General features: G+C 42.7%; 1 protein-coding gene across 1 annotated transcript; it reads right to left on the reverse strand.

Annotated features, from left to right (window-relative positions):
* Positions 1 to 6: 6 nt before the first annotated feature.
* On the reverse strand, positions 7 to 24039 carry IL20RA (interleukin 20 receptor subunit alpha). The gene is made up of 7 exons (XM_054162477.1): positions 23960 to 24039; positions 7472 to 7601; positions 5561 to 5739; positions 4710 to 4885; positions 3780 to 3924; positions 2868 to 3007; positions 7 to 822 (listed from the first exon to the last, which is right to left on the reverse strand). The coding sequence occupies exons 2-7, from the start codon at positions 7543 to 7545 to the stop codon at positions 34 to 36; spliced, it is 1503 nt and encodes a 500-aa protein (XP_054018452.1). The 5' UTR covers positions 7546 to 7601; positions 23960 to 24039; the 3' UTR covers positions 7 to 33.
* Between the last annotated feature and the right edge of the window lie 210 nt (positions 24040 to 24249).

Genomic DNA, 24249 nt, shown 5'->3' on the forward strand with positions numbered 1-24249 from the left:
CTAGCATTTCAGAATTTCTTAGAAAATTACTCTTCAGTCTTCCATTTCTACATGCAGCCCCCATTGTTCCTTGAATTGCAGGAAATACATTTCTGGGCCCTCCGATGATTCATCAGACATCTCTTTCTCATACAGTCTGAACAAAAGTCCTTCTTCGTCAGGATCATCAACCTTGAATACTCCTTCACACACCTGGTTTTCAACACTGGACAAGGCAGGAATATACAATCTTCCTGTGTTAGGATCCCAATCTACTAATATGGGCTGTTCACCTGATGCATCAACCATCTTCAAATTAAGTTCCTCTATTTTCTGTCCCAAATAAGGGTCTAACGCCCTCATCTCTAGTTGGGGACAATAAGGCTGTACTGTTTTCATATTAACCAGGTCTCTCCAAGTCATCTGTGGGTCACCTAGTAGTCCTCCGAGGGCAGAGGTATTCTGTTCTAGATTCTGACTGGGACTGAAGTCTTCAGCCCTTATATCATGTTCATACTCCACAGTTTCTGAATTTTTCTGTCTTAAAGTATTCTTTGTTTCAGGCTGGCCATAAGATGGCCAATTCCCACTTTGGCTGCCTCCTGCTAAAATATCCATTTTGTGGGGAATATCAAGCAAATGTTTTGCTTCCAGCCCTTCTTTTGAAGGCAAATCCTCCCCTTGGGTGTCACTGTAAACATTGTAATAGTGGGGACTTCTGCTTTCTGATAGATGTTTGGATTCCTGAGATGGCTTGGCCTCATCCACATTAATAGTGATGGGGTTGATTTTTTCATGTGGTGTGAAAACCATTTCGTTACATTTGTCAGTGTAGTGCCATACCTGCAAAGCAAAAAAATAGTTTGAATTTGAGTGAAGGACAATAAAAATACTGTTTTCCTGCTTCTTGTGCTGTCATGTATTTTCAAACTATAAGGCCAGGCAAGACCTTATGAAGAGATTATTTCAATAGAGGGAAGAAAGAAGTTCATCACATAAACCTCCATGAGAGTTAACGTGCTCCACTTCTTTCGTCCTACCCAAAATAAACCTATATTTTGACTAGCTCTAATATACCTTTTCTCATCTTCTCCATGTCAAAATAATGATTAGAACAATTCTGTCAATTTCTGGTTTTGATTCCATCAATACAAGCTCAAGTGACAGTGGAGAAAACATGAGCTGCCCCTGGGTCACAGATTACACAATCTATTCCACATCCCACAAGCACAGAGTCAGGTACCATCTGAAGTTATAGCTTAAATTGAATTAAATAGTATCAGGTTTCCTTTCAGAGAGACAGCTGCATCAAGTTGAAGTGCAGTGTATGGAGCCTGCACTTTGCAGTCTGTCACAGGCTGCTTTTTGCCTCTGTAATAAATCATCTAATTAAGCATCAGGAATCTTTCTGAAATGAGCAGTATTTTTAACAGGAATAAATACTGCAGAAGCAGTCGCTAAAGGAAAGCGCAATAGGAAAACAACCACCAGAAAGCTGCACTTCAGTGCTTTAAAGCTTGAATGGCAGACTAAGACCACTGATCAATGTACTAGGTAGTCTGAAAACTTTCCCTGGGTCAGAATCAAAACAAACTGCTTATTCCATCTCCCCTGACCACACAGGGTGCCCATGTGGACTAGTTTGTGGTGGAACACTGGAACAGGTTGCCCAGGAAGGTGGTTGGGGCCCCATCCCTGGAGATACTCAAACTGGGGCTTGACAGGGCTCTGGGAAGCCTGATCTAGTTGAGGATGCCACTGCTTACTGCAGAGGGGGTTGGACTAGGTGACCTTCATGGGTCCCTTCCAACACAGACCATTCTCTGATTCTATGGTACTATGAATTCCATTATAAAGCTGGTGTCTCATCAAATACAGGAGGTGTCTCTGTGCACACCTGACCACACTGCAGCAGTAGCTGCTCTACTCCTGAACCCCTCTGAACCCAGTCTCTCAGTGAACGTTTCTCCTACCTCCTCTGTGATGCTCTGTATTATTTCAGATCAGGATGTTGAAAACAACTCCTATCACAGGGTGTCACGCATATGGGATTAACATCAAAGAGTTCATTCATTATTGTCATTGTTTATGGTTGAGTAACTTGCTTAGAGCTAGGTGTGAGAAAACTCTGCTGGGCTCATGAGCTGGAAAGCAGTAGTATTTATTAGACTTTGTATGCTCTTCCTAATGATTAACAAACTTTGCAGCTTTGAGAAACGTGCACATTTCTTGGTAGAAAGTGTATTTGGGGCTGCCTAAATAACAGAATGCATTTGTTCATACATTTATTGGGGTTAGGAAATAGTGCAGGATGTGCAAGTATTCTTGAAATCCACATTGAACTATTTGTATGATGCCTACATGCTGAATCCTTCACAATCACAATGAAGTGGAAAAATATGGTAGTACCTAGTGACAGCCCAAGAAAACATCATGGGAGTTTAGGTACTGCTTAATTATCTTTCCTTCCTGTTTCTGAATTCAACCAATTAATAACTTTTGTTCACTGACTCTCTAAAATGCTTATTCCCAGATAAACTTAGGGATTGCTGACTGCCTAACAGAGCTTGTTTCAGTGCACCTCAGAGCTTGCTTATGGCAATGGCTCTTGCCAAATGAAGAGCTCTGTTCTGATTCTCATTAGCTCTGGTCACATTTTGAGATCTGGTTATCTTTTTAGACACAGTAGCTAACTAGAGTTATTACTCTGTTTTTCTTGCATTTAATAACCCTCAAGGTGATGTTGTGCTGATTTAAGTAGCAACTAAAGCTTTTAGTTGCAGCTAGCCATGGTTTCCTCACAGCTGCCTCGGAGCCCTGGAAAATGCACAGCTCTGCTGCGAGTGCCAAGTTTATCAGAGACCTCCTTCTCAACAGAGAACACTTACCAGGTTTGTTGGGTGTTTCTGTTTGATGACATGAATATACCTGTGCACACAATAGCATGCCATTGAAATAAAAAGGACAGTCAGCATTACAGGCAGAACGTATCCAAATACGATTGTTGTAGTCTCATCGGCTGTTTTATCTGTTAACAAAAAGCGGAAGTTTTCATTGTACTGAGCAACTTTTTAATGCATTCAGATAGTAATGAGTGAATTCACCACACTGCACAAGGAAAAGCAAGGAATCAACAGGAGTTTTAAAAAAAATTACATTTGAGCTACAGGACAAATTTTTGTTATCACCCCAACCTTCCCTATGGCTCTCCCGTTGCAAATTTCACATTGACCCAGCCCGGCCACTCCCAAACATCACCCAAGGGAAAAAAACAACCCAAAACATTCTATGTTCACTAAGACTCAAAGAATGCAGATAATTTCCATCAGAGGTTCTGATCACCTTCCAGTTATATTTTATTAAAGGCAAAGTACAAATATCTCAGGATATCAGGTAGTGACAGGACTAGGGGGAATGGAATGAAGCTGGAGGTGGGGAGATTCAGACTGGACATGAGGAGGAAGTTCTTCACCATGAGAGTGGTGAAACCCTGGAATGGGTTGTCCAGGGAGGCGGTTGAGGCCCTGTCCCTGAAGGTGTTTAAGACCAGGCTGGATGAGGCTCTGGCCAGCGTGATCTAGTGTGGGGTGTCACTGCCCATGGCAGGGGGGGTGGAACTAGATGATCCTTCTGGTCCCTTCCAACCCTGACTGATACTATGATACTGTGATAATACATAGAGAGGGGAGAAACAATGACAATTTTCACTCTCACTGTACACATAAAAAGTGTACAGTGTCAATCACCATGATTTTTTCTAACTGACCTCTTCTAATTGTAATTTGCCAGCTTATGCATACCTCTCAAGGTAGAAATGCAATATTCTTTGGAGAACCCACTGTGCAAAAGTGGTGTGGTGACATGTATCTGTGCGCTGACACAATAAGCCGTTCCAGGTTCTAACCAGGGCACGAGCAAGGTGTTGTTGCTGATGGAGAAGAACCACTGGAAGACAAAAAAAATACTACTTTTCTCCCTTTAACTCCTCTGTTACAGAAAGGTAAAGCTCTTATACAAAATGTATCACAAGCACACAAATCTTCTGGGAAGAATAATGAAACTTTAAGAACTGCCAGCTGCATCCTTTTTTTTCTGACTGCAATCAAAACCTCAAGGTATTTATTTTTTATAAAGAAATTACTTGCCTCTCAGAGGAAAAAGTGTGTAGTGGAACATGTGTGTGTAGTGCCCATCCTTGACAGTTTTTAGGATGCAGCTGGACAAACCCTGAGCAGCCTGGTCTGAGCTCACAGCTGATCCTGCTTTGAACAGGACTTTAGACTAGAGAACTCCTGAGCTCCTTCCCAATCTGAATGATGCTACAAGCCCTATAAGGCTATGAATTAGGATGTCAGGTAGTGATAGGACTAGGGGGAATGGAATGAAGCTGGAGGTGGGGAGATTCAGGCTGGACGTGAGGGGGAAGGTCTTCACCATGAGAGTGGTGAAGCCCTGGAATGGGTTGTCCAGGGAGGTGGTTGGGGCACCATCCCTGGAGGTGTTTAAGACCAGGCTGGATGAGGCTCTGGCCATCCTGATCTAGTGTGAGGTGTCCCTGCCCATGGCTGGGGGGTTGGAACTAGATGATCCTTGTGGTCCCTTCCAACTCTGACTGATTCTATGATTCTATGAATTCTATTTTTAACATTGCTGTTACAGACAAAGTGGATTTTGAGCAGCACAAAGCACAGGTTTCACAGGTGTAGCTCTGCAGCCCTGTCAAAGCTTACCCGCTTCTTTGTTTTTTTGTTGAGGACAGACACGTTGTATTGTAGACCTGGATACACTTGAAGCAGAGATACAGATTCTCCCTCAGGACTTCTCTTCCACTTCTCAGGAGCAGTCAGAATGATTGAAATAGATTTCTCAGTAGAAGATACACTTACCATGGGTGGATCAATTTTAGCTGGAAAAATGAGTATGCAAAAAAGCAGTCAAATGCAGATAGGAACACTGTTTTGACCATACAGTTTCTAAAAGTGGATTATATTAATTTTTTGGTAATGTTTTGGCAAGTCTAAATAGGACTTCAAACAATTCGTTTGTGTTTTGTATTTATTTTATCAGATAATTAGGGTGACCTTTACAGTGAGGTGAACACTGACTTGGACTTTTGCCTAGGAATTCTTGTGACTTTGAAGAATAAACAACCTTGAAGCACTATTTGTTAAAACAAGCTAAATTACCAGTATGTTCTCAGATTATCTGGCACAGATAATAGATATTGCTCTCTAGAGTATGATTACTGCTTGATTTAATAAACCCTGTTCAAAAGCAGAGCTCTTTATACTGTGGATATGCTGCAGCTTTTATTTGCCTTGAGTAAAGCTTTACTATAGTATAAAAGAGTATTCAGTGTATATGTAAGACTGTATAGATAACACACACATATCCAAATTGCAATGTGATCATTTCAATTACTTCTGCCAAAAGCATGAATGTGAAACAACTGAAAACACAATAAGGTATCTAACCTCATGATAAAATTTCAGTATCACACACTACAAAGGCACGTGTAGTCTGAGCACACAAGATTAACCAAGGCTACTGAACATCTGGCTGTCTGATTAGCTTTCCTTACTGTCTGTAAGAGGGTTGAATCGTGCTGTTTCTATCCAGTCAGAGCACCTCCCATTTAGGAAGGCTTTAACGCTTGCATAGTATTGTTCTTCATAGTCAGAGGTCTCATTGGAGAGGTCACACCATGTTCTGTTGATATTCCTGCAGTCTGGCTTTCTAATCCATTTGCCAACACCGTATCTATAGCGAAAAAAAGAAAGAGAAAGGAGCTGTATAAAAGCTATTGCCATGATGTTAGTTACTTAGTAACATAGCACAGAAACTGGTATTACAGCTGATAAAGAAGTTTGCTTGCTTTGCAGAAATCTGCAATTTCAAGGAACTCCCAACTTCAGCTGAGATAAAACACAAGACTTCCATGAGTTTTGAGTGAAAAATAAATCAGAGTGGGCCTGATCCAAAAGGGGCTATATGGAACTGTTTGGGATGTTACTTTGCTTGCACAAATCAGAGATCTCTCAAATTTAGTCTCCACAGCTTTAGTCTGAACTCTAAACATGTGAAAATAGAATCAGGATAACTATTTATACAAAGACAAAGAATTCTGTCAGAATGATCAGTGGCTCATCCTGGTGTGTATAGGGGTAGATGATGCTCAGGGTCTCCAAGATGAGTGGACAGCAGACTACTCATTGGTGACTGTAACTTCTTTTTCTAGTTTAAAAGAAAGACTCCCTTGGAATACAATGAGCTTAAAAATCCTTTTAGTTGAGAAGAGCATATACCTGCTACCAATAATGCCTCAGTACCAACAAGCTCTTCTACACTAGTAGAAGGAATCAAGATATCCTTGGAAAATTCCTGCCTGGATTTGGTCAGAAGCTCTTGCTCCTCATATTCACATTATTAAGAATTTGCCTTTGGCTGCTAATTATCGAGGATGTGTGGCAGCTTCTACACGACTGCAGGACAGTATTGCTCACCAGCATTTTCCACCTAACTCAAGGCCTTGCTGCCCTAGGTACAGAGAGTCACATCTGAGTGGTTTTGTATTCAGTGCAAAAGACAGTGACAGACTCTTCCAGGGATCAGCTGACCCTGCACAGCCAGCAGAACTTGTGCTCTCTGAGCATTTTACCTTGCACACAATTATTGTTCACGCCACAATTACTGAGCACTCTCTCCTTTTCTAGGAGATGAACTATTTTGCTCCTCTATTGGCATGGAGGACAAAGACCTGGGCAAAATAGGTTGCAGTTCCTGACAATTATCAACTCCTAGCTTTTTACAGTAGCCACTTCACGTTACAGGAAACTTACTTACATTTGTTTTAGTGTCATGAAAACACTGCTAGGTTGATGGAATTGTAAATATTAGAGGTATAGATTGGAAGCATTGCATCATCCACGATGACAGTGCTACATCCATTTATAAGCTAAAGTTCCAACACTGTCCTACAGAATGACCCAGAGCTCGCTGGGAAAGGGATTCTGGTCCTCACTCTAATTCCTTGATACCCTACAAAGTTGCAGCCCCTTGAAAATATTACTCATTACTTCATTTTCTACAATACTTGATAACTTCAGTGTATTTTCTCTTAGACTGCTGAGGCTTGTGGCATCAGAAGAAATCTATGAGGGTTGGGCCTGTCAGGAAACAACAATAAAACCCTGGGTGATGTTCATGTTCTATGAAATTCTGTATCTCCATATGCATTGTAATGTGTGCAGAAAGTCTCCATGCTGCAGACTACACTTCAGATGAAGAAAGTCTCCTTATGTTAACTGAATCCAAAGTAAGCAGTACCAGAAGTAAAACTTTAAAACATATTGCTTATGTCTAACCTATATTTTAGTTCTCCTTTCTTTGTTTTTTTTTTTAAGCAGCCTTATCTTGAGTTGAGATTTTAAAATTATTATTTCAAATGATAAAATAAGAGTCACTGGGGGATAAAATAAGGAAGCCAACTTACACTGAATACTTCACCTTGTAGAGTACTCCATCTCCTGTGCCTTCTGGTGCTGACCAGTGAAGAACATTCTTCATGTTTACGGATTCAAAATGGACATTCCTAGGGTTGGGCAAAGAATAATACAACTCTCCTGGGAAAGAAAAGAAGAAAGGAACAATATACACTAAGAACATGCAAACACATATGCTTGCAAGTTAATCAAATATATATTTAAGCTACAAAATTCTTCATGATGCCTTTCTTATTGAAATCACAAGGCTGTTGGCCACAGAAAATATTTTTTTTCTTTCTTTTTAGAACCTAGTGCAGTTCCAAATTTCACCTGTATGAGTGGGGTTTTCTTTAGCAAAAATGGCTTTGCCATTTATGACAGACATTGGCATGGAAATAGCCAGGAACTACAAACTAAAGCTAGAAAAGTTCAGTCTCAAAGAGAGGTGCTTTTTAAAATCATAAAAGCGTTGAGACAGCAGAACAATTCAACACAATTGTGGTGGTTTGGCCCTGGCCTGGAGGCCAGATGCCCACCAAAGCCGCTCTATCACTCCCCCTCTTAAGTGAACAGGGGGAGAAGGGAAAAAAAAATGCAACAGAAGCCAGGAATAGGATAGGAGCAATTTTAATAACACTAATAAGCAAACAGCAATAGACCGTGCAGAAGCAAAAAGCAGAGACAGAGATGTTGGTCTCTACTTCCCATCAGCAGGACGATGGTTGGTCTCAGGAAGCAGGGCCCTCTAAGCTTGGTGGTTACTTGGGAGGATAGACACCATGAACGAATGCCCACACTTCCTTCTTTCACTTCATTCTTATACCTGAGCTGATGTGATATGGTATGGAATACCTCTTTGGCCAGTCTGAGTCAGCTGGCTCAGCCGTGTCTCCTCCCAGGATTTTGCCCACCCCTCAATGTACTCTTGGGGCAGGGAAATGGTGAAAGGACACAGCCTGGATATTTATTCAACAGTAGCCAAAACACTGCTGTGTTATCAACTACTGCTGCAAAAATAACAGCACTAGAAAGATGCTGTGAGGAGAATTAACTCCAGCTCAGTCCAACCCAATACAACAATTTAACACAAAATACTAAATTAGACTTCTTGTGGACTTTAAAGAATTAAACCAGGTATTTTTAGGAAGACACATGGAGTCTCCTGCACACTGGAAAATCAGATGGGATGATCACAATAGCCCCAGTGTCATTTTTGATTCTCCAGAAAGTCAAAAGTAAACACCTATGGTTAAGCCACTCATCTAAATTGCTGATCATTGCATGAGCTTTTGAAATGGATAAGCAAGTCTGGGGCTCTTAAAGAATCCATTTCACATCTTTGCAATATACCAGCCCTGAAGATGAAGCTGCTGGGAAGGAGCTTCTCACTGTAAGCGGCCACAAGAGCATAACAGGGAAGAGAAAAAGTGACCCTGTGGTTCTTCAGAACTTTTCAAAACCCTTTAAGCTCTTCCTCTTGGGATGCAATTCTAGTTCTTAAGGTAACAAAAAGATACAGAGAAAGGGTGAAATAAAGCATATTAACACAAATACTAGGAACCTGTCTAAATTATTAGTTAATTAATTCCTTAAGCAGACTTTAAGGGACTTTTTGTAGTATATTTCACCATTACGAGGGTAATCATTTTCTTTGACCTTTACATGCAACATACAGTTGCTTTTGTAAGCAAAAGTCACCACCATTTTCCTTATTAACTTGCTGCCTTCTAGCCGTCGACTTTGAGCCAAGCAGTAAAAGCTTTTCTTTTCATTATGGTTATTAAAACAATCTCCTTAAAATTCTGTAGAGACCAATTACTTTTAAACTTTCCCAATGGAAATTTTCCAAGCCTCCTCCATCTCTAAGTTAATGCAGAAGACAAACTTCAGTGTATGTCTGCATCTGTGTCTTCGGATTTATATCTCTTTCTCTCTGTTTATCTGTGTATCTTCTGTTTATATCTGGTTATAGAGGGCATTCTAATGCTGCTCTCTTTTATCTCAGTGGCTTTTAATTATTATTATTTTTTCTAGCTGGAAAAGAAATTTTGTCCAGTATAGTCCTTAGGGCAAGCTGATTTATTTACAAAAACTATATAGAAAGTCCCATTTCCTTGAACACAAAAATGCCCAGTGACAGTCATATTGCAAGAGCTCAAACTATAGACTCAAGCTATAATGATGTTTTAAAAGTTTCTGGATGCCAGGGGACGTGAAAGCAGCAGCAGAAAAAGACCTCCAGTAGTCAATCTATTTTACTATATTTGCTTCCAAGTGGGAAATACAGAACCTAGAAAACAAAAGGTATCATAGTATCAGTCAGGGTTGGAAGGGACCACAAGGATCATCTAGTTCCACCCCCCCTGCCATGGGCAGGGACACCTCACACTAGATCAGGCTGGCCAGAGCCTCATCCAGCCTGGTCTTAAACACCTCCAGGGACAGTGCCCCGACCACCTCCCTGGACAACTCATTCCAGGGCTTCACCACTCTCATGGTGAAGAACTTCCTCCTCATATCCAGCCTGAATCTCCCCACCTCCAGCTTCATTCCATTCCCCCTAGTCCTATCACTACCTGATATCCTGAGAAGTCCCTTCCCAGCCTTCTTGTAGGCCCCCTTCAGATACTGGAAGGCCACAATTAGGTCACCTCCGAGCCTTCTCTTCAGGTGTTGATTTCCCCCAAAATAAATGTCCCTCCAACTGCTTTAGGTGAAACTAATCCAAGTGTAAAGATGAAGCTGTCCAAGAGAGCTAAGAAAACAGCCTAAAACTGGCAACATTTGCTCAGTAAACCAGGGAAAACATGTAAAGAATTAGTGTATGTGCTATTAAGAGAAACAAATTAAAACCAGCATCGCATGGACTATGAGAAATCATCCATGCATCAAGTTTCATTCTTTGTACCACATCCCAACACTGAAGTGTATGACACTTTAGGAAACTCATTGACTGCATAATCAACAGCCAGGAATAAGACATTATAATAAAATAAACAAAAATCTCAGAAGCACACAATGCTGCCCAAGCCCTGAGAAAGGCAACCTGGCAAATTCATGTGGAACGTGAAGGACGGACTGAGGCAAGCAGGAGGAAATACAGCATAGGTATTTCCTTAGATTGCTAGGAATCAAAGCTATAAAAGGCTTCTCATTAAGAAAACAATGAGAGGGGGAAAAAAATGCCCAGCAAGGAGATATTGAAGACTAAAACAAAGTCTGGAGGATAATACTCCACAATCAAAAAACCTTTGGAAGAAAGACTACAATTTCTAGCCCTTAAACAGCAGCAGATGTGGAGGACATTTGTGTCTGGTAACTTGGACCCTGAGCAAGGTTTCTACTTTGCAGTGGTCACAGAGGGCAGACAAAGATACTCTTCCATATTTAGACTGGACCAGACTGGATTCTTCTTTCTTTCTTCAGCAGAGGTGATGGTCAAGCCCGTCAGCCTTGATCTCTGCTCCCTCAGCACTTGTCAGGGAGGAAAGGCAGGGGACACTGCAAGTCCTTACATGAGAAGGATATCTATTGTCCAGGTCCACCAGGAATATGGAGGAAAAGGAATGAAGCTGAGTTTCAGCCTGAAAGAAGGCATTGGGAGTAATCTGTTGTGGGAAGAGGAGCAACATGTGCAGATGGGTCACCCAGAAGGCCTGCTGGATCATTAGAGAATCCCCTCTAGCAATAACACTAATTCATCTTAATCTACCTACAGGTAAGTGGACCAGGCAATCTCTTAAGATCACTACCAGCCACATTTTGATAAGCCTTCTTACACTATCAGATAAATCTGGCTTCACACTGCGTGAATTTGTCAGGACAGCAAAAAACTTCCTTAACAGCTCACTTTTCACTCCTATTTTTCTTTAAAAGTTTAAAAACTATGTACTGCTGCTCAGGCTAATCCATAGTCCCTGAACTAAACTGGCTGGAGGCAGCCAGCTCATCACAGACACAGGAAATTATTGCCATTGGTTTACTGAATAGCTTTTTGTTTGCCTGTTCCTTTTGACGTTTGCCCATCCTCACATCAAAACATTTACGTTCCTCAAGCACATTTTAAAGTAGCAAGAGTCAAGCATTTGTCTGTTACACTAAATGATTTTTAAACTTGTAGCATGCAAAGATGGGTTTGGGTCGATTTTTTGTTTTGTTTTATTTTGTTTTTCAATATCCTTCCTCTTAGTGTGGTTTCTGTTGTGGTGAATGACATTTCAAGACAGAAAACACTTGACTGCAGCAGACGGGCCAATCTCAGCATGCAGAACCCGCAGACTGTATCTCTACAAGATCTAAGGCATAACACTGTCAGTGTGCTCCCATCTCAGTGTGATTTGGAGGGCAGATGGATCGAGGTGGTTAACTTTCTATTTGCTGCAAAAGCAGAGATTTGGTTTCCGTCTCTGGTCTTGCCTCTTTAGTAAAGGATTCTGTTTAGCCTTACAACAGATTATGCAAGGGTTTTTTATCCCTCAGTTCTGCATCTGTAAAACCTCTGTTTCTCCAGAGAGAGTTAAGAATAAACTTCTCCATGCCTAATCTACACTTGATAGTATCAGGAGGTATGTGTAGAAAACAGAGCTTGTATGTCCCAAGGTTATCAGTCAGGAAAGGACTCAAGTATGTACATCAGTTGCTTATTTCAGTATCATGTCTTCAAACACAATATATCTAGTTATACTCTGATTTTATTTCCTTTAACTGAGATTAATGGCATGGTTGTCACGTGGAATATTTTCTGTCTGCACAGGCCTACGTGAGAGCAGAGATCAGTCATACATGTTGGTTAGCTGTGTTTAGTCTGTCTCAATGATAGTCTGCAATAGCTGTCACCACTTCCTAGTATAACAAAGTTACTTTATTTATTTTTTGCATGGCAAAACCTGGAGACCTTAATTACTGCTTTTGGAAACGCTGTAAATCAAACCTTGAGTAATACCATTCTTTACATCTTCATGACTACACACCTGGACTGAAAAGAAAGCAGTAATACAGACTTGCAAACTTCACCTCCACAATGAAGAGACATGCTCTGATCTTAAATAAGCTGTTGTGAGACTCTCCAAAACAGACATGACTTAGCCTGAAAACACCGTCACGTGTGAGCGAAAAAACCCACTGACGTTACTGAGATTCTCCGCATGAGTAAAAGACTGCATGGCACATGCCTCATCTTCTCTTTAGCAAAGTGTCAGCTGGGTTCAAAAACCTGGTCAGCTTTAAATGGTGTAGATCTCCCTGCAAGGCACATGTCTCACTTGAGTTGACAGGGTTCAAAGTTTGGGTTCAGTTATGGTTGGTTATGTTGCTGCTACCATCCACTCAGAATCTGCTCTCTCTCTGCCAGGAGGCACCGCTGCTAACCCCAGTGACAAACAGCTGTGTTTAATGTCAGTGCTGCAGAACAAACACAGCTACAGCAACCTCCACCCTCACTACAAACAGGTTAACCTTTCACTCCACTTGGGTAACCAAGAATCTGCAAAGCACAAAAACACATAAAAACATAGAGATTGTTTTCTGTACATGGGCTAAAGTTCTGGGGTTGGGAGAAGGCAGAGGACTCACTGAAAGCTCCCCTATTGGCACAGAAATGCCTCCTGTGTAGGTAGTTTTTGACTGTGCTGCTCTCAGAGCAATCATCAGCTATATTTTGCTGTGGCATGGCCACAAGGGTGCAATCACTAAATTAGCCAATAAAATAAAACAATAAAGGATGTCACAGGGCTTCTCTAGACAACTGTAAGATACACTCTAAGCCAATCAGTGATGTGGAAGGCATTAGGAGAGAAGGGCAGGCCTTACTGCAACACAGCTTGCTTTCCCCAGCAGCCACAGCAGTAAAACCCAGGGACCCTGCCCATATAGTTGTCTGGGAATCTGAAAGAGGAACTCCTTTTCTGACAACGACAGAGACTTTGGTTTCAACTCCTGTTGTCTTTTCTTACATGAAAATGGTGCCTGGGAGCATATCTGAAGAAGCTCCTTTGTGCTAGGAATGCAATTTATGGGCAACACTGCAGGAACTCCTTGTGCCTCACCATTCGCAGCTGCCACACCATGACCATAGATGTAATCCACGCTTACACACTTTGGAGGGAGGGCAGACTTTCAAACAGGTTGAGTCCTCGATTTACCTTCTCCCACTGGGAGCTGAGACCCACCAGTGAAGCGTCAAGCAATTTAGGAGCAATCTAGACAATCTAGGAGCAATCTAGGTTCCTGCAGCGCTCTAAGCCACTGGCCTTTCTTCAGTGTTTCTGTACAGCTTTTGGTGACTTCCACCAATCTCCTGTGCAATCTTGCTTGCTCCTTCTATGCAGCTGCTCTTGATTTTATTTTTTTTAAGGCACTTTTATTCTGTTTACTCCCTCCAGTTCATCTGTTTCAATGCTCATACTGTTAGTGAAAAATATTCCCTCAAACACGCCTAAGCATAACGTACAAACCGTCATACTCTCTCAGAGCAGATGCACGTTTAGCATCACGTTCAGTGGCACTGTCTTTTCTGGCACATCTGCAGCCTCAAGCAAGCTGGCACTGGCCATGCAGGAATGCGAGGGAGTACACCAAGTGGTAAACAGGGGAACCGAGCCAAAATTGGAGATCAGAAGTTACAGAAAGGAAAGGAAACCCAGCAAAGGCAGGAATACGTTAGCAAATCTCACTACCTGCTGTTTAGTCATCTTAGGAACAATTTAAATGAGCTCTTTTCATTTCTCTCTCTCACTCTCTCTAATTATTTTTATTTAAGTGGGCTTAAAAGCTTTTCTCTGAGCCCATTCTTTTAGACTTGAACTCATCAGGCTGGGTAACAAGGAAGAGGAGGAGGAGAAGCGTGTAGGAATCATCACAGCTTAGCTGCCTTTCTCCTGATGGATTGCCGGAGCCCTGAAGCCCTGGGTATGAAGTCAAGCTAGCAAAGCCTTTGACTTGAGTGGTGCTGGTGGGAATGTGGGGAGGAGACGGATGTGATTTCCTGTTCAAGTCATAACAGCGCTCAAGAGCTAACCACAAAGCACACTCTTGCCCTCCCAGAACAGGTGCCTGTCACTCCTGTCACAGCCTGCTCAGAGGAGGCACAAGGAAGAGAAAGACAGGGACAGAAATGGAGATGTAAGGCTCCATGAAAATCAGGTGGTGGAGAAATGAGGAAATTGGTGGAGAAATGTGGGAGAAGGTTGAGACTGGGGCATGTGAGGTTTGGTTTTGAGGAAATAGGCAAGGTGCCATTGGAAACAGGTGAACTCAAGGAAGTCATCCAGGGAAAGAAAGAGAGTGGAAATACTGCCCAAAGAATGGGAGAGATGCAGAAGAGGGACTGAAACTGCAGCTTGTCCTGACATGCTCTGCTCCTCCATGTCAAGCCTTGTATTTATTTATCCAAACCTGTCCTAACTTATAAGAACACCTTTACAGATAATAATGGTCAAAGAACATTTCAGACTTGGTCCAGAAAGACTCATCTTCAGAAAGCAGGAGAAAATCTTCCCAGTTCATTGAAGGCTTGGCTATGAGACAGCTGAGATGGCCATGGCAGCTGACATCCATTCCAGAAAGAGAACAAACTGAATTTTCTACCCACTGTGTAGAAGGTTTGCAAGTGCAAGAGCAGAGTTCACACTACCCAGTCATACCCTGCTGCAAAAAAACTATCCTTGGTGTACTTCAGCAGGAGAAAGTTACTATGCATATGTTTTCTATTGATTCTGATTGATCAATACTGGCCTGAAACAAGGCGAGTGCTCTTCTAAAATTACTCATTACCCCTTCAAGGCTTTCAGAGTCATAATCCCTCAGAGGTATTTTGTGCTTGTTGGTTGCTGGGTGGTTGGGGGGGGATGTGTTTGTTTGGTATGTTTGTTTGTTGGGGTTTTTTAATTATCAAATCGAATGGGTTTTTGTTGTTTGGAATGCAAACCCATTTGTTGCCAAAAGAAAACTAAATCAATTTTAAAAGCACATTGTTGACAATTTCATGACACAATTGCCTTTTCTTTTTTCTTTTTTTTTTAAACACGTGTTTTGAAATGACATAAAATGTTTAAAATAACATGTAATTTTGAGGATTTTCTTTTCTCCCTAGAGCATGTAGCGTGACCAATTTACTACTACTTAGGCCAACTATGACCCAACAGCCAACAAAATGAAAGCTTAGTTACAATACCTCTGACAAATCCATTTTTTCAAAAGACCCAAAGGTTAAGTTTGAATATTGTGAAAAAAAAAAAAATGCAATGTGACAGTGATCAGGTGGATCCTGATGCACTTCATTTTGGAATACTTCTCATCTATCCCTACATAAAAGATCTATTTTTTTACAAATAAACTGAGCAAAAATTAGTTTTGGCTTCCATCATTTAGTGCTGGCTACTGTCTATCAGGCAACAACAGTTCAGTTAGAACTGACAAATTTATTGCCTAACAGGTTTTGCTCCTTGCTTGTCTAGATGGCTGTCTAGAGGAAGGATTTTGCTTTTCTTGGAGTAGTCCAAACTAGTTTAATTAGTTAAATCCCCAATTCTCAATCCACATTTTCCCTTGGCCAGAAGATTGAGTGTGATGTCAACAGAGGATAAGCACTTGCCTTCATTTCTAAGGCAAAGGCAGTCCTCAAAGGATGCAAGTCAAAAACTCTCTTGCATCTGACATCTGAGAGGAAGGACCAACACTCTTAGCAAGCTTCAATGCCTTATCTCACAGGCAATCAAGCTACCAAGGTCACACAGCCACCCCCATCCAAACAATCATAAATTGCCAGTTTCCAGTGCCCAGCCAGTGCTTGCAAATGGCAAGAGGCAATTTCAAGTTCATCCCATGGACAGCCAGCAAGGTCCAAGGTATGATCTCTTGCTTGGTGCTAGAGGCTGGCTGCTGATACCCCAACAAGCGTGAGACAGTCTGATAAGCACCTCTGCCCCTTGAAGCACTTCCAAATGATTTTTCCTTCATGTCCCACATTTACACTTCTACCCACAGATGATCAAAGACATAAGTGCCTCTAGGAAGCAACTGCTTGTAGAGAACTCATAAAAAGTGAAGGCTTCCTGGGGTACCCACCCATTTCTGCTGGTCTCCAGTCAGGTGAGAGGTGGCGTGCGTTGAGGCACCATATGACTGTTCAGAGTGTCCCACAGTAATTTCAGATGTGAACCACTCAGTACCTAATTATAGGTACAGTAGTAATATTTTTAGTATCTTTCCTGTTCTTGACAATTTTTTTTTGTAAAAACCACCAGGCAAAGTTTTTAGACTCATTAACCTGCACATAGATTTAAAGAGATTTTGCTGTACAAAGGAAGTGATTTGGCATAGTCACCTATGTCTTTACACATAAGTTACAAAAGACTGCTTTAGAGCTGGTGACAAATGTGGTAAAAAGCACAGCTGGATCCAAGGGACAGTGTGGTGTAGCTGACATTCAAGGGAACAGGCAACACTCTGATGAGCTCAGGAGGAGTCTGACAATTGCCTCAGATGGCAGAGGAGCTAGCTCTTGGTCATGTTTGAATCACTGCGACTCAGAGAGCTGAACTTATCTACTTCTAAGCCTGTGTGCTCTTACAGTGGGAAGAAGCCCTGTCAGTAATTACAGGTGCCTCAGCCTTCTCAGGGCACAGTCAGTTTTCAGTGCTTCTGAGCCACATCCTGTACATTACTCTTTTGACTACAGTACCCTCTTAGAGCAGGATATTGATGCACTTTCAGAAAAGACAAGGAAAACCAAAAGAAGTGAGGTCTTTTGCAAACCAGATGCAATAATAAATACTATCTCAACTGCTCCCTCCAGTCTTTAGGAAACTAGTAGAAAATAAAGGAACTCCTTTCATATAAGAGCTGTAATCCCCTCATGTGTGTGTTCTTATTCAAGGAGTGTGATTAAGCTCAAACACAGATCTTGATAACAGTATGTAAGACCCTTTCACCTCCTTAAGCAACCTTCTGCTTCTCTTCTCTTTGGACACATTCCTGTTCCTATTGCAGAAAAGGGAGTGGAAAACGGAAGGCAGAAAAATAGCTCAGCTATCAGGTGAGATTTAGCTCAGGGTGCTGGGGTATAAAGAAGGCAAGATGAGACTACAGTCTTCCTCCAGTCCTTAAAATACTCTTACAGTAGTCAGGCAGACAGGAAAAGTCATCTATTTTTGATGAGAAAGAAATATAGTAATTTAATCTCTTAATTTGGAAACTATACCATAACTCCAGTCCTATGACTTGCTTCCTTTTCTGTCTAATTTACTCAGTTTTACTGTACTGGTTTTCAAGATAGGATGAGCAGTGGATAATAACCTCTGAGTTCCTGGTACATCATAAAACACATACAGCATAAAACACAAACAGATCTATACATCATTTAAGCAAAACTCCCCAGTAAAAGTTAATTTTTATCTAGAGATAGGCCTGGCTGCCAGAATTCAGGCTCTCTTAAAGCTGAGCTTCTTCAAACATCAGAGTTCTTGATTAGCTCATAAAGGGTGATTTTTCTCTCTCTTAGCTATTAATCCTGTAATTTTAGATAACCAGCACCACTACTTGGAGAGAAACCAATCAGCAAAAATCAATCTGTACAAGCCACAGCTATATATATATTAAAAAATCTATAAACTGGAAACATGCACAAATGACTTGAGTAATCCTAACCCCTTGTCTCTGCTATAATTAAGACTAAAAAGGTCTCTAAAAAACAATAGCCATAGAAGGGTAAGGTGATCAACTACAATGGTCAACTTGGAACATTTGCATGGGTTACTGCAATGCACATCTGAGATTTGGACTTTAATCACAAATCCCAACAGCTTTCACAGTATCACAGAATGCCATGTTGGAAGGGACCCCAAAGATCATCTGGTCCAACCTTTCTAGGTGATAGAGTAGTTGAAAAGAGATGGCCCAGCACCCTGTCAAGCTGAGTCTTAGAAATGACCATCCTGGCCTGCATCAGAAATAGTGTGGCCAGCAGAAACTGGGAGGTCATTGTGCCCCTGTACTCAGCACTGGTTACACCACACCTTGAGTACTGTGTCCAGTTCCGGGACCCTCAATTTAAGAAGGATATTGAGACACTTAAACTATGTCCAGAGAAGGGCAATGAGGCTGGTGAGAGGCCTTGAGCACAAGCCCTATGAGGAGAGGCTGAAGGAGCTGGGGCTGCTTAGCCTGGGGAAGAGGAGGTTCAGGGGAGACCTTATCGCTCTACAATTACCTGAAAGGAGGTTGTAGACAGGTGGGGGTTGGTCTCTTCTCCCAGGCAACCAGCACCAGAACAAGAGGACACAGTCTCAAGCTGCACCAGGGGAGGTTTAGGCTCGAGATGAGGAGAAAATTCTTCACAGAGAGTTGTAAGCCATTGGAATGGGCTGCCCAGGGAGGTGGTGGAGTCACCGTCCCTGGAGGTGTGCAAGAGGGGATTGGATGTGGCACTTGGTGCCATGGTTTAGTCATGAGGTGTTGGGTGACAGGTTGGACTTGATGATCTCTGAGGTCTTTTCCAACCTTATTGATTCTATGATTCTATGCAGGGGAATCCACTACTTCCCTTGAGAGATTATCCCAATGTCTACCTGTTCTCATGGTGAAAAATTTTCTTCTTGGTGCCAATCTGAACCTCTGCAGGCATTAATTTGTACCCATTACCCCCTGTTTTTTCCATGTGACTCCTTGTGAAGAGGCAGTCTCCATCATCCTGGTAGCCACCCTTTGTAGCATTCAAAGTGTCTCCTTTAACCCTTTCTGGTCCTAATTAGCAGGTAATAACAATTTGTGAAGTTTTGGAAATCAGAAGCAAAGCCAAGCAATAGGGCACAGATCCCAGCATTGTCTGAAACAGCTTGGCATGGGTTTGGAATTTGGAGATGAGAAGATAAGGATGAGCCTTTCATCTATACAAATGTGGCACTACTCTTTCATATATTGTAGAACTCCTTAGGCCAATGTTCCCTTTTATTTATGTGTATGCTACATTTATTCTTCTCTCTTTCACACTGGCAGATAGCCAGGAAATAGCATTAAAAACACCAAGCTCAGCCTGCTCCTGAAGCTTAACGCCCTCGCAGGTAAACGCACAGATTATTGCCACCACAAACCCAGTTCAGTTCTGCTGAGTATATAGACATAGAGTAGGTAATACAAAATACCACACACACATACAAAATCAAGTACTCTGAGGGTTCAGAAATCATTATTTTACAGTATTTTCCACCACTGATTTTCTTATCTCTACTGGTTTATGAACATTTTTTTTTCTTCTTTGAGTCATTTAGCTAATCAACAAAGACAGTTATCTCTGAGCTCTTCCTGTGTTTGGCTAACATACAGCCAGCACTTCAAGTGCAATATATAAGCTTCCCAGGACTTGGACACCACAGAATATATCCACAGGGTGATGTATGTTTTACATGCATGCTGCATAGTTCATATATGAAATAATCTGATGCTTCAGTACACTATTTCATACTTTAGCTAATACTTACTGTCTATGGATCAGCCTCATCTCAGATCCAATACATACCTTTAATTACCTTCATGCCAATACCAAAACATTACAGCGCTGCTAAACTCGGAGCTGAGTGTTTCACTCCTGTCCTGCACAAATTATGACTGGTTCTCAAAGGCCATTTATGACATACAGGAAGTGGCTGCTCAGGCTTTTTTTCTAAGAAAACGAGCTCAGCAAGTTGCTTCTGCTGTCCCAGGTTTGGGGGATAGTGAATTTCAAACAGTAATCTCTTCCCTTCTCTTAAATCCAGGAGCAGCATCCACCCAGAGACTACAAAGTTTTAAAGCACTGTGTGTATGCTGACTTCAGGAAGCTTTCACAAAGATTCATTGTGGATATATGAGGAGGAAGGGAGGTGGATCATTAGCACTCCAATACTGCCTTCCTCCTGGTTAGTTTTAACATGATAAAATGTATCTGGGCATCAATGGGGTCCCTAAACTCCAGCTCAATAACTTAACTGCAAGGCCCTTTTGTCCATTTATTATTATTTACCCTCCAGAAGGGATGTTTTGTATATTTCACTGCTCTAGTAACTGTGAGAGAAAACATTGACATTTGTTTAGAGGGATGCCTGAAGCTGCCTCTCAAAATATAGATCTATTATTAGTAAAAATAGGGATAAAGTGGAAGATGAAAGAGAATTGAATCAGGCATATCAGTGCAGAGCAAGCAATTTATGCAACTATTAGAAAGAAAACACTGAAAGGGGAAAGCTTCATAAGGAATGCTTATAGTCACATACCAAGTCCAGTGGGATCTAAGGCTGAGTCTACAGTAGAGGTTAATGGAACCCAACATAAGCAGGTCTGTGACATGAAAATGTTGGCATTGAAAAAATCTTTCATGTTTTTTTTCTTTTGTTTAAGACTGGCCTAGCTCTAGTTACATCAGATGTACTGATGAAACAGACTTTCCAGGGCAGCTTTGTCCAGAAGAAATCCTTTTCCAAGACCACATCATAACGCAGACAAAAGCACAGTGAGTGAAATGATTTGAGAGATTTGCTTCAAAATCACATGCTTTACCTGAACAAAACCAGCAAACATGCCTTACATGTATCAAAATGCTTCTGTTTCTGCAGTGCAGCATTCAGGCTCATCTCTCTTTCCTCAGAATAACATATATTGTAGTATCCATTGCATTCTTTCTTCTGCATAGATCTAAAAGACAGAGACTGGACTCTAGGGTTCAAATATTTTAGTGGTTTCTCTAACTGCAGAAGAATGTGGTTAGGGAAACTTCCACATGGGGAAGGACTTAAGGTGGAGCTTGGTAAATTAATAGATTAACATTCTACTACTCCTAAAATTCAGAATATTCCTTCTATCCTTATGAGATTTGTGCAAAAATTGCTAGGCTCTCTTACGTGTTAAAGAGGAACATGCTACAATTCTCAATTCACAGTATCACAGTATCACAGTATCACTAAGGTTGGAAGAGACCCCAAGGATCATCAAGTCCAACCTATCCCAACAGACCTCACGACTAGACCATGGCACCAAGTGCCACATCCAATCTCCTCTTGAACACCTCCAGGGACGGTGACTCCACTACCTCCCTGGGCAGCCCATTCCAATGATGAACGACTCGCTCAGTGAAGAACTTTCTCCTCACCTTGAGTCTAAACCTCCCCTGACGCAGCTTGAGACTGTGTCCCCTTGTTCTGGTGCTGGTTGCCTGGGAGAAGAGACCACCCCCTTCCTGGCTACAACCACCTTTCAGGTAGTTGCAGTTGTAGTTCTATTGATCAAAAAGAATCTTCCTTTCTTTCCTTTTTAATTTGCTTTTTCTGTGCTTTTTTATTTGCTCAGATTTTAACTATTATTTGTACAGGCTTTTAAACAACGAGTGAAACACTGATCTGTAAAATTCCCACTGAAGTACAGCGACAAGTGGAATCTGGGTCCTGTGCAAACCCAGGCAATGCTCAGATAGGCTGTTAGGTGGGCACAGATGACTAGACAGCAGCGCTCCAGAGCAGCATGCGGTCAGCGACCACTGAAGCTGCAGATGTAGGTTTAATGCATTACCAATCAAATCCTACCCACTAACATACCACGGTAAAAGCAGAAGGTGATTTACTTGATGTTTTGCTGAGGTCCATTTAAATGCTGCTGAGACAGAGTTCAGAAAGGAACTCAACAAGAGATCCCAAGGGGACAGGCACATGACAGACCCTCAAGACCCAAGAATTCAAGTCTGAAGCCCTGCTGTAAAACTGCTTTCCAAGGCAGTTGGGCCCTGCTATAGTCTGTTCCTGTTCCAGCACAAGACCAAGCCTCGGGGCAACCACAGTATTTTCAGGACTGCATTTGCTTGCAACTGAGGACTCAGACTTCTGTTGGGAGGAAGTACCCAAAAGGGACTCCTCTACCTATTACTTTACATTGGAGAAAGAACAGGAGCACTGCTGTGACAGTTCTGCAGATATTTTTTTTCCATTATTAGCAAAATACTGCCAGGCTGAATTAGACCAACTTTTACCACCTCATGCTGAAAGAGGTGAAAATTGGAGTTGCAAGCCTTCAGTTAAAAGGACACAGCTTTCCCTTCTGTGCTGGTAGTGCTGTCAAAACCCCCTGAAATTATGCCCAGCTAAAACCTCAGGAATGTGCACACAAATTCTCTTCTCTCTTGAACAACCATTAGACAAAAGCAACACGACCCCCTTGACATTTTTCTGAACCTTTAGAATCAAAACCAGTAGTAATCAAATTAGGAATATTTTTTAAAGGGCAACTGAATGCCAGTTATACAGATTTTCCAAAACACTTGCACTGATGATGGGTGGGCTTAAGTAAGATAAAATAATGTGGTTATTTACCTCAAAAAGATGCTGGCACTGGTTCCTCTGAAAGCTGCTCAAAATCACTGATGCACAATGGAGTGGCTTGTCGAGACTTAACTGAGACACAGTACTTAGTGCTACTTAACAGCAGTCAGGGTATGAGGAACACTCACAGGTTCTGGATTTTTTATTGTGGCTTTAAATGGGAGCAGACTGTGTTCTTATGGATTTAGTCTGGAGTACAGAACGAGAGCGCAGAGTAGGCAGCTCACAGGACCTGCTAATCTCTGCAATGCCTTGCTTAGTTTTATAGCTGAGGATATCAAAAAGGAGTGCATGATGCTTTCAATAGCAGCAGGGGAGCGACCATGCAGACATATTCAACAGCTTCAGTTTACAAACTCAGTCCATCTTGGCAACATCCTTGCCCATGCCCGGCATTGTTTGAGCTGCTTATACAGCCTGCTCTAGCTGCCCTGTCATGTTCCCCCCAGCTCCTTGTGCTTGGACGTGTGGCTGTCACCAGAGGAGCGCTCCAGTCTATAGGTAGAAGAAGAGAATCAGCCACTCTGGACACTGGCACATGAGCTGAATACCTCCTGCCTTTTCTTTTAAGATGCCTCCTGACTGCTCAGGTTGGACTGCTGGGGATGGCAGCTGTCAAGCACAAAGGAAGACAGAAACACCAAAGATATTTTGGGAATTACTGTGACACACATAGCAAGGAGCATCTCAAGAGGACACACAGCATACAGCTGAAAGTCAATTCATGCACATCATTATAAAATCTAAGTCTGCATAACTATGGGGGAAAGAAAAAGATGAAGCAACATCACAGACAGACTCAGTGCTCCGCTTCCAGTTAAGTACCGGATGCCTTCAACACCACCACCACCCAAAGACACCGCTGCCTAACAGAAGCGGCTCACGGGACCCCTGGCCGCCCGGGGCGCCTGTGCGACTTCCAGCCGGCTGCGGGAGCACGGCCAGCAGGGCACAATGAGCCCGGGCTGCTTCTGCCTGTCCCGGCCGGCCGCCGTGCCAGAAGAATCGAGCGCGGAAACCACGCTGGGTACCCGCGGCGCGGGGACTCCGGCTCCCACACCGGCCCAGGGAGGGATGCACGTTTCCCGTGTCAGCGGGACCAGTACCGACCGGCAGCGGCACCGGGCAGCGGCACCGGACAGCAGCACCGCCGCCACCTACCTGTGTGCGCTGCGGGGGGCGGCGGCAGCAGCAGCAGCGGCAGGAGCAGCAGCCAGGCCGCCCCCCGCCGCGGCGGGACGGCGACCATCGGGGCTCACATGTCAAGGCCCAGCGGCTGCCCGCCGCCGCCACCGCGCAGGTGGAAGAAGCCGGGCGGCGGCGGGCGGGACACGCCGGGCAAGGGAGGAGGAGCCGGGCAGGCAGCGCTGCGCGGGGGCTGCGGAGCTGTGCGATGGGCGGCGGGTCCGCTCGGGGAGGGGGTGCTGCCCCCATGCCCCGGGATTTCTTTT

Source organism: Dryobates pubescens, chromosome 6, assembly GCF_014839835.1.
Source record: "Dryobates pubescens isolate bDryPub1 chromosome 6, bDryPub1.pri, whole genome shotgun sequence".
Lineage (NCBI taxonomy): Eukaryota > Metazoa > Chordata > Aves > Piciformes > Picidae > Dryobates > Dryobates pubescens.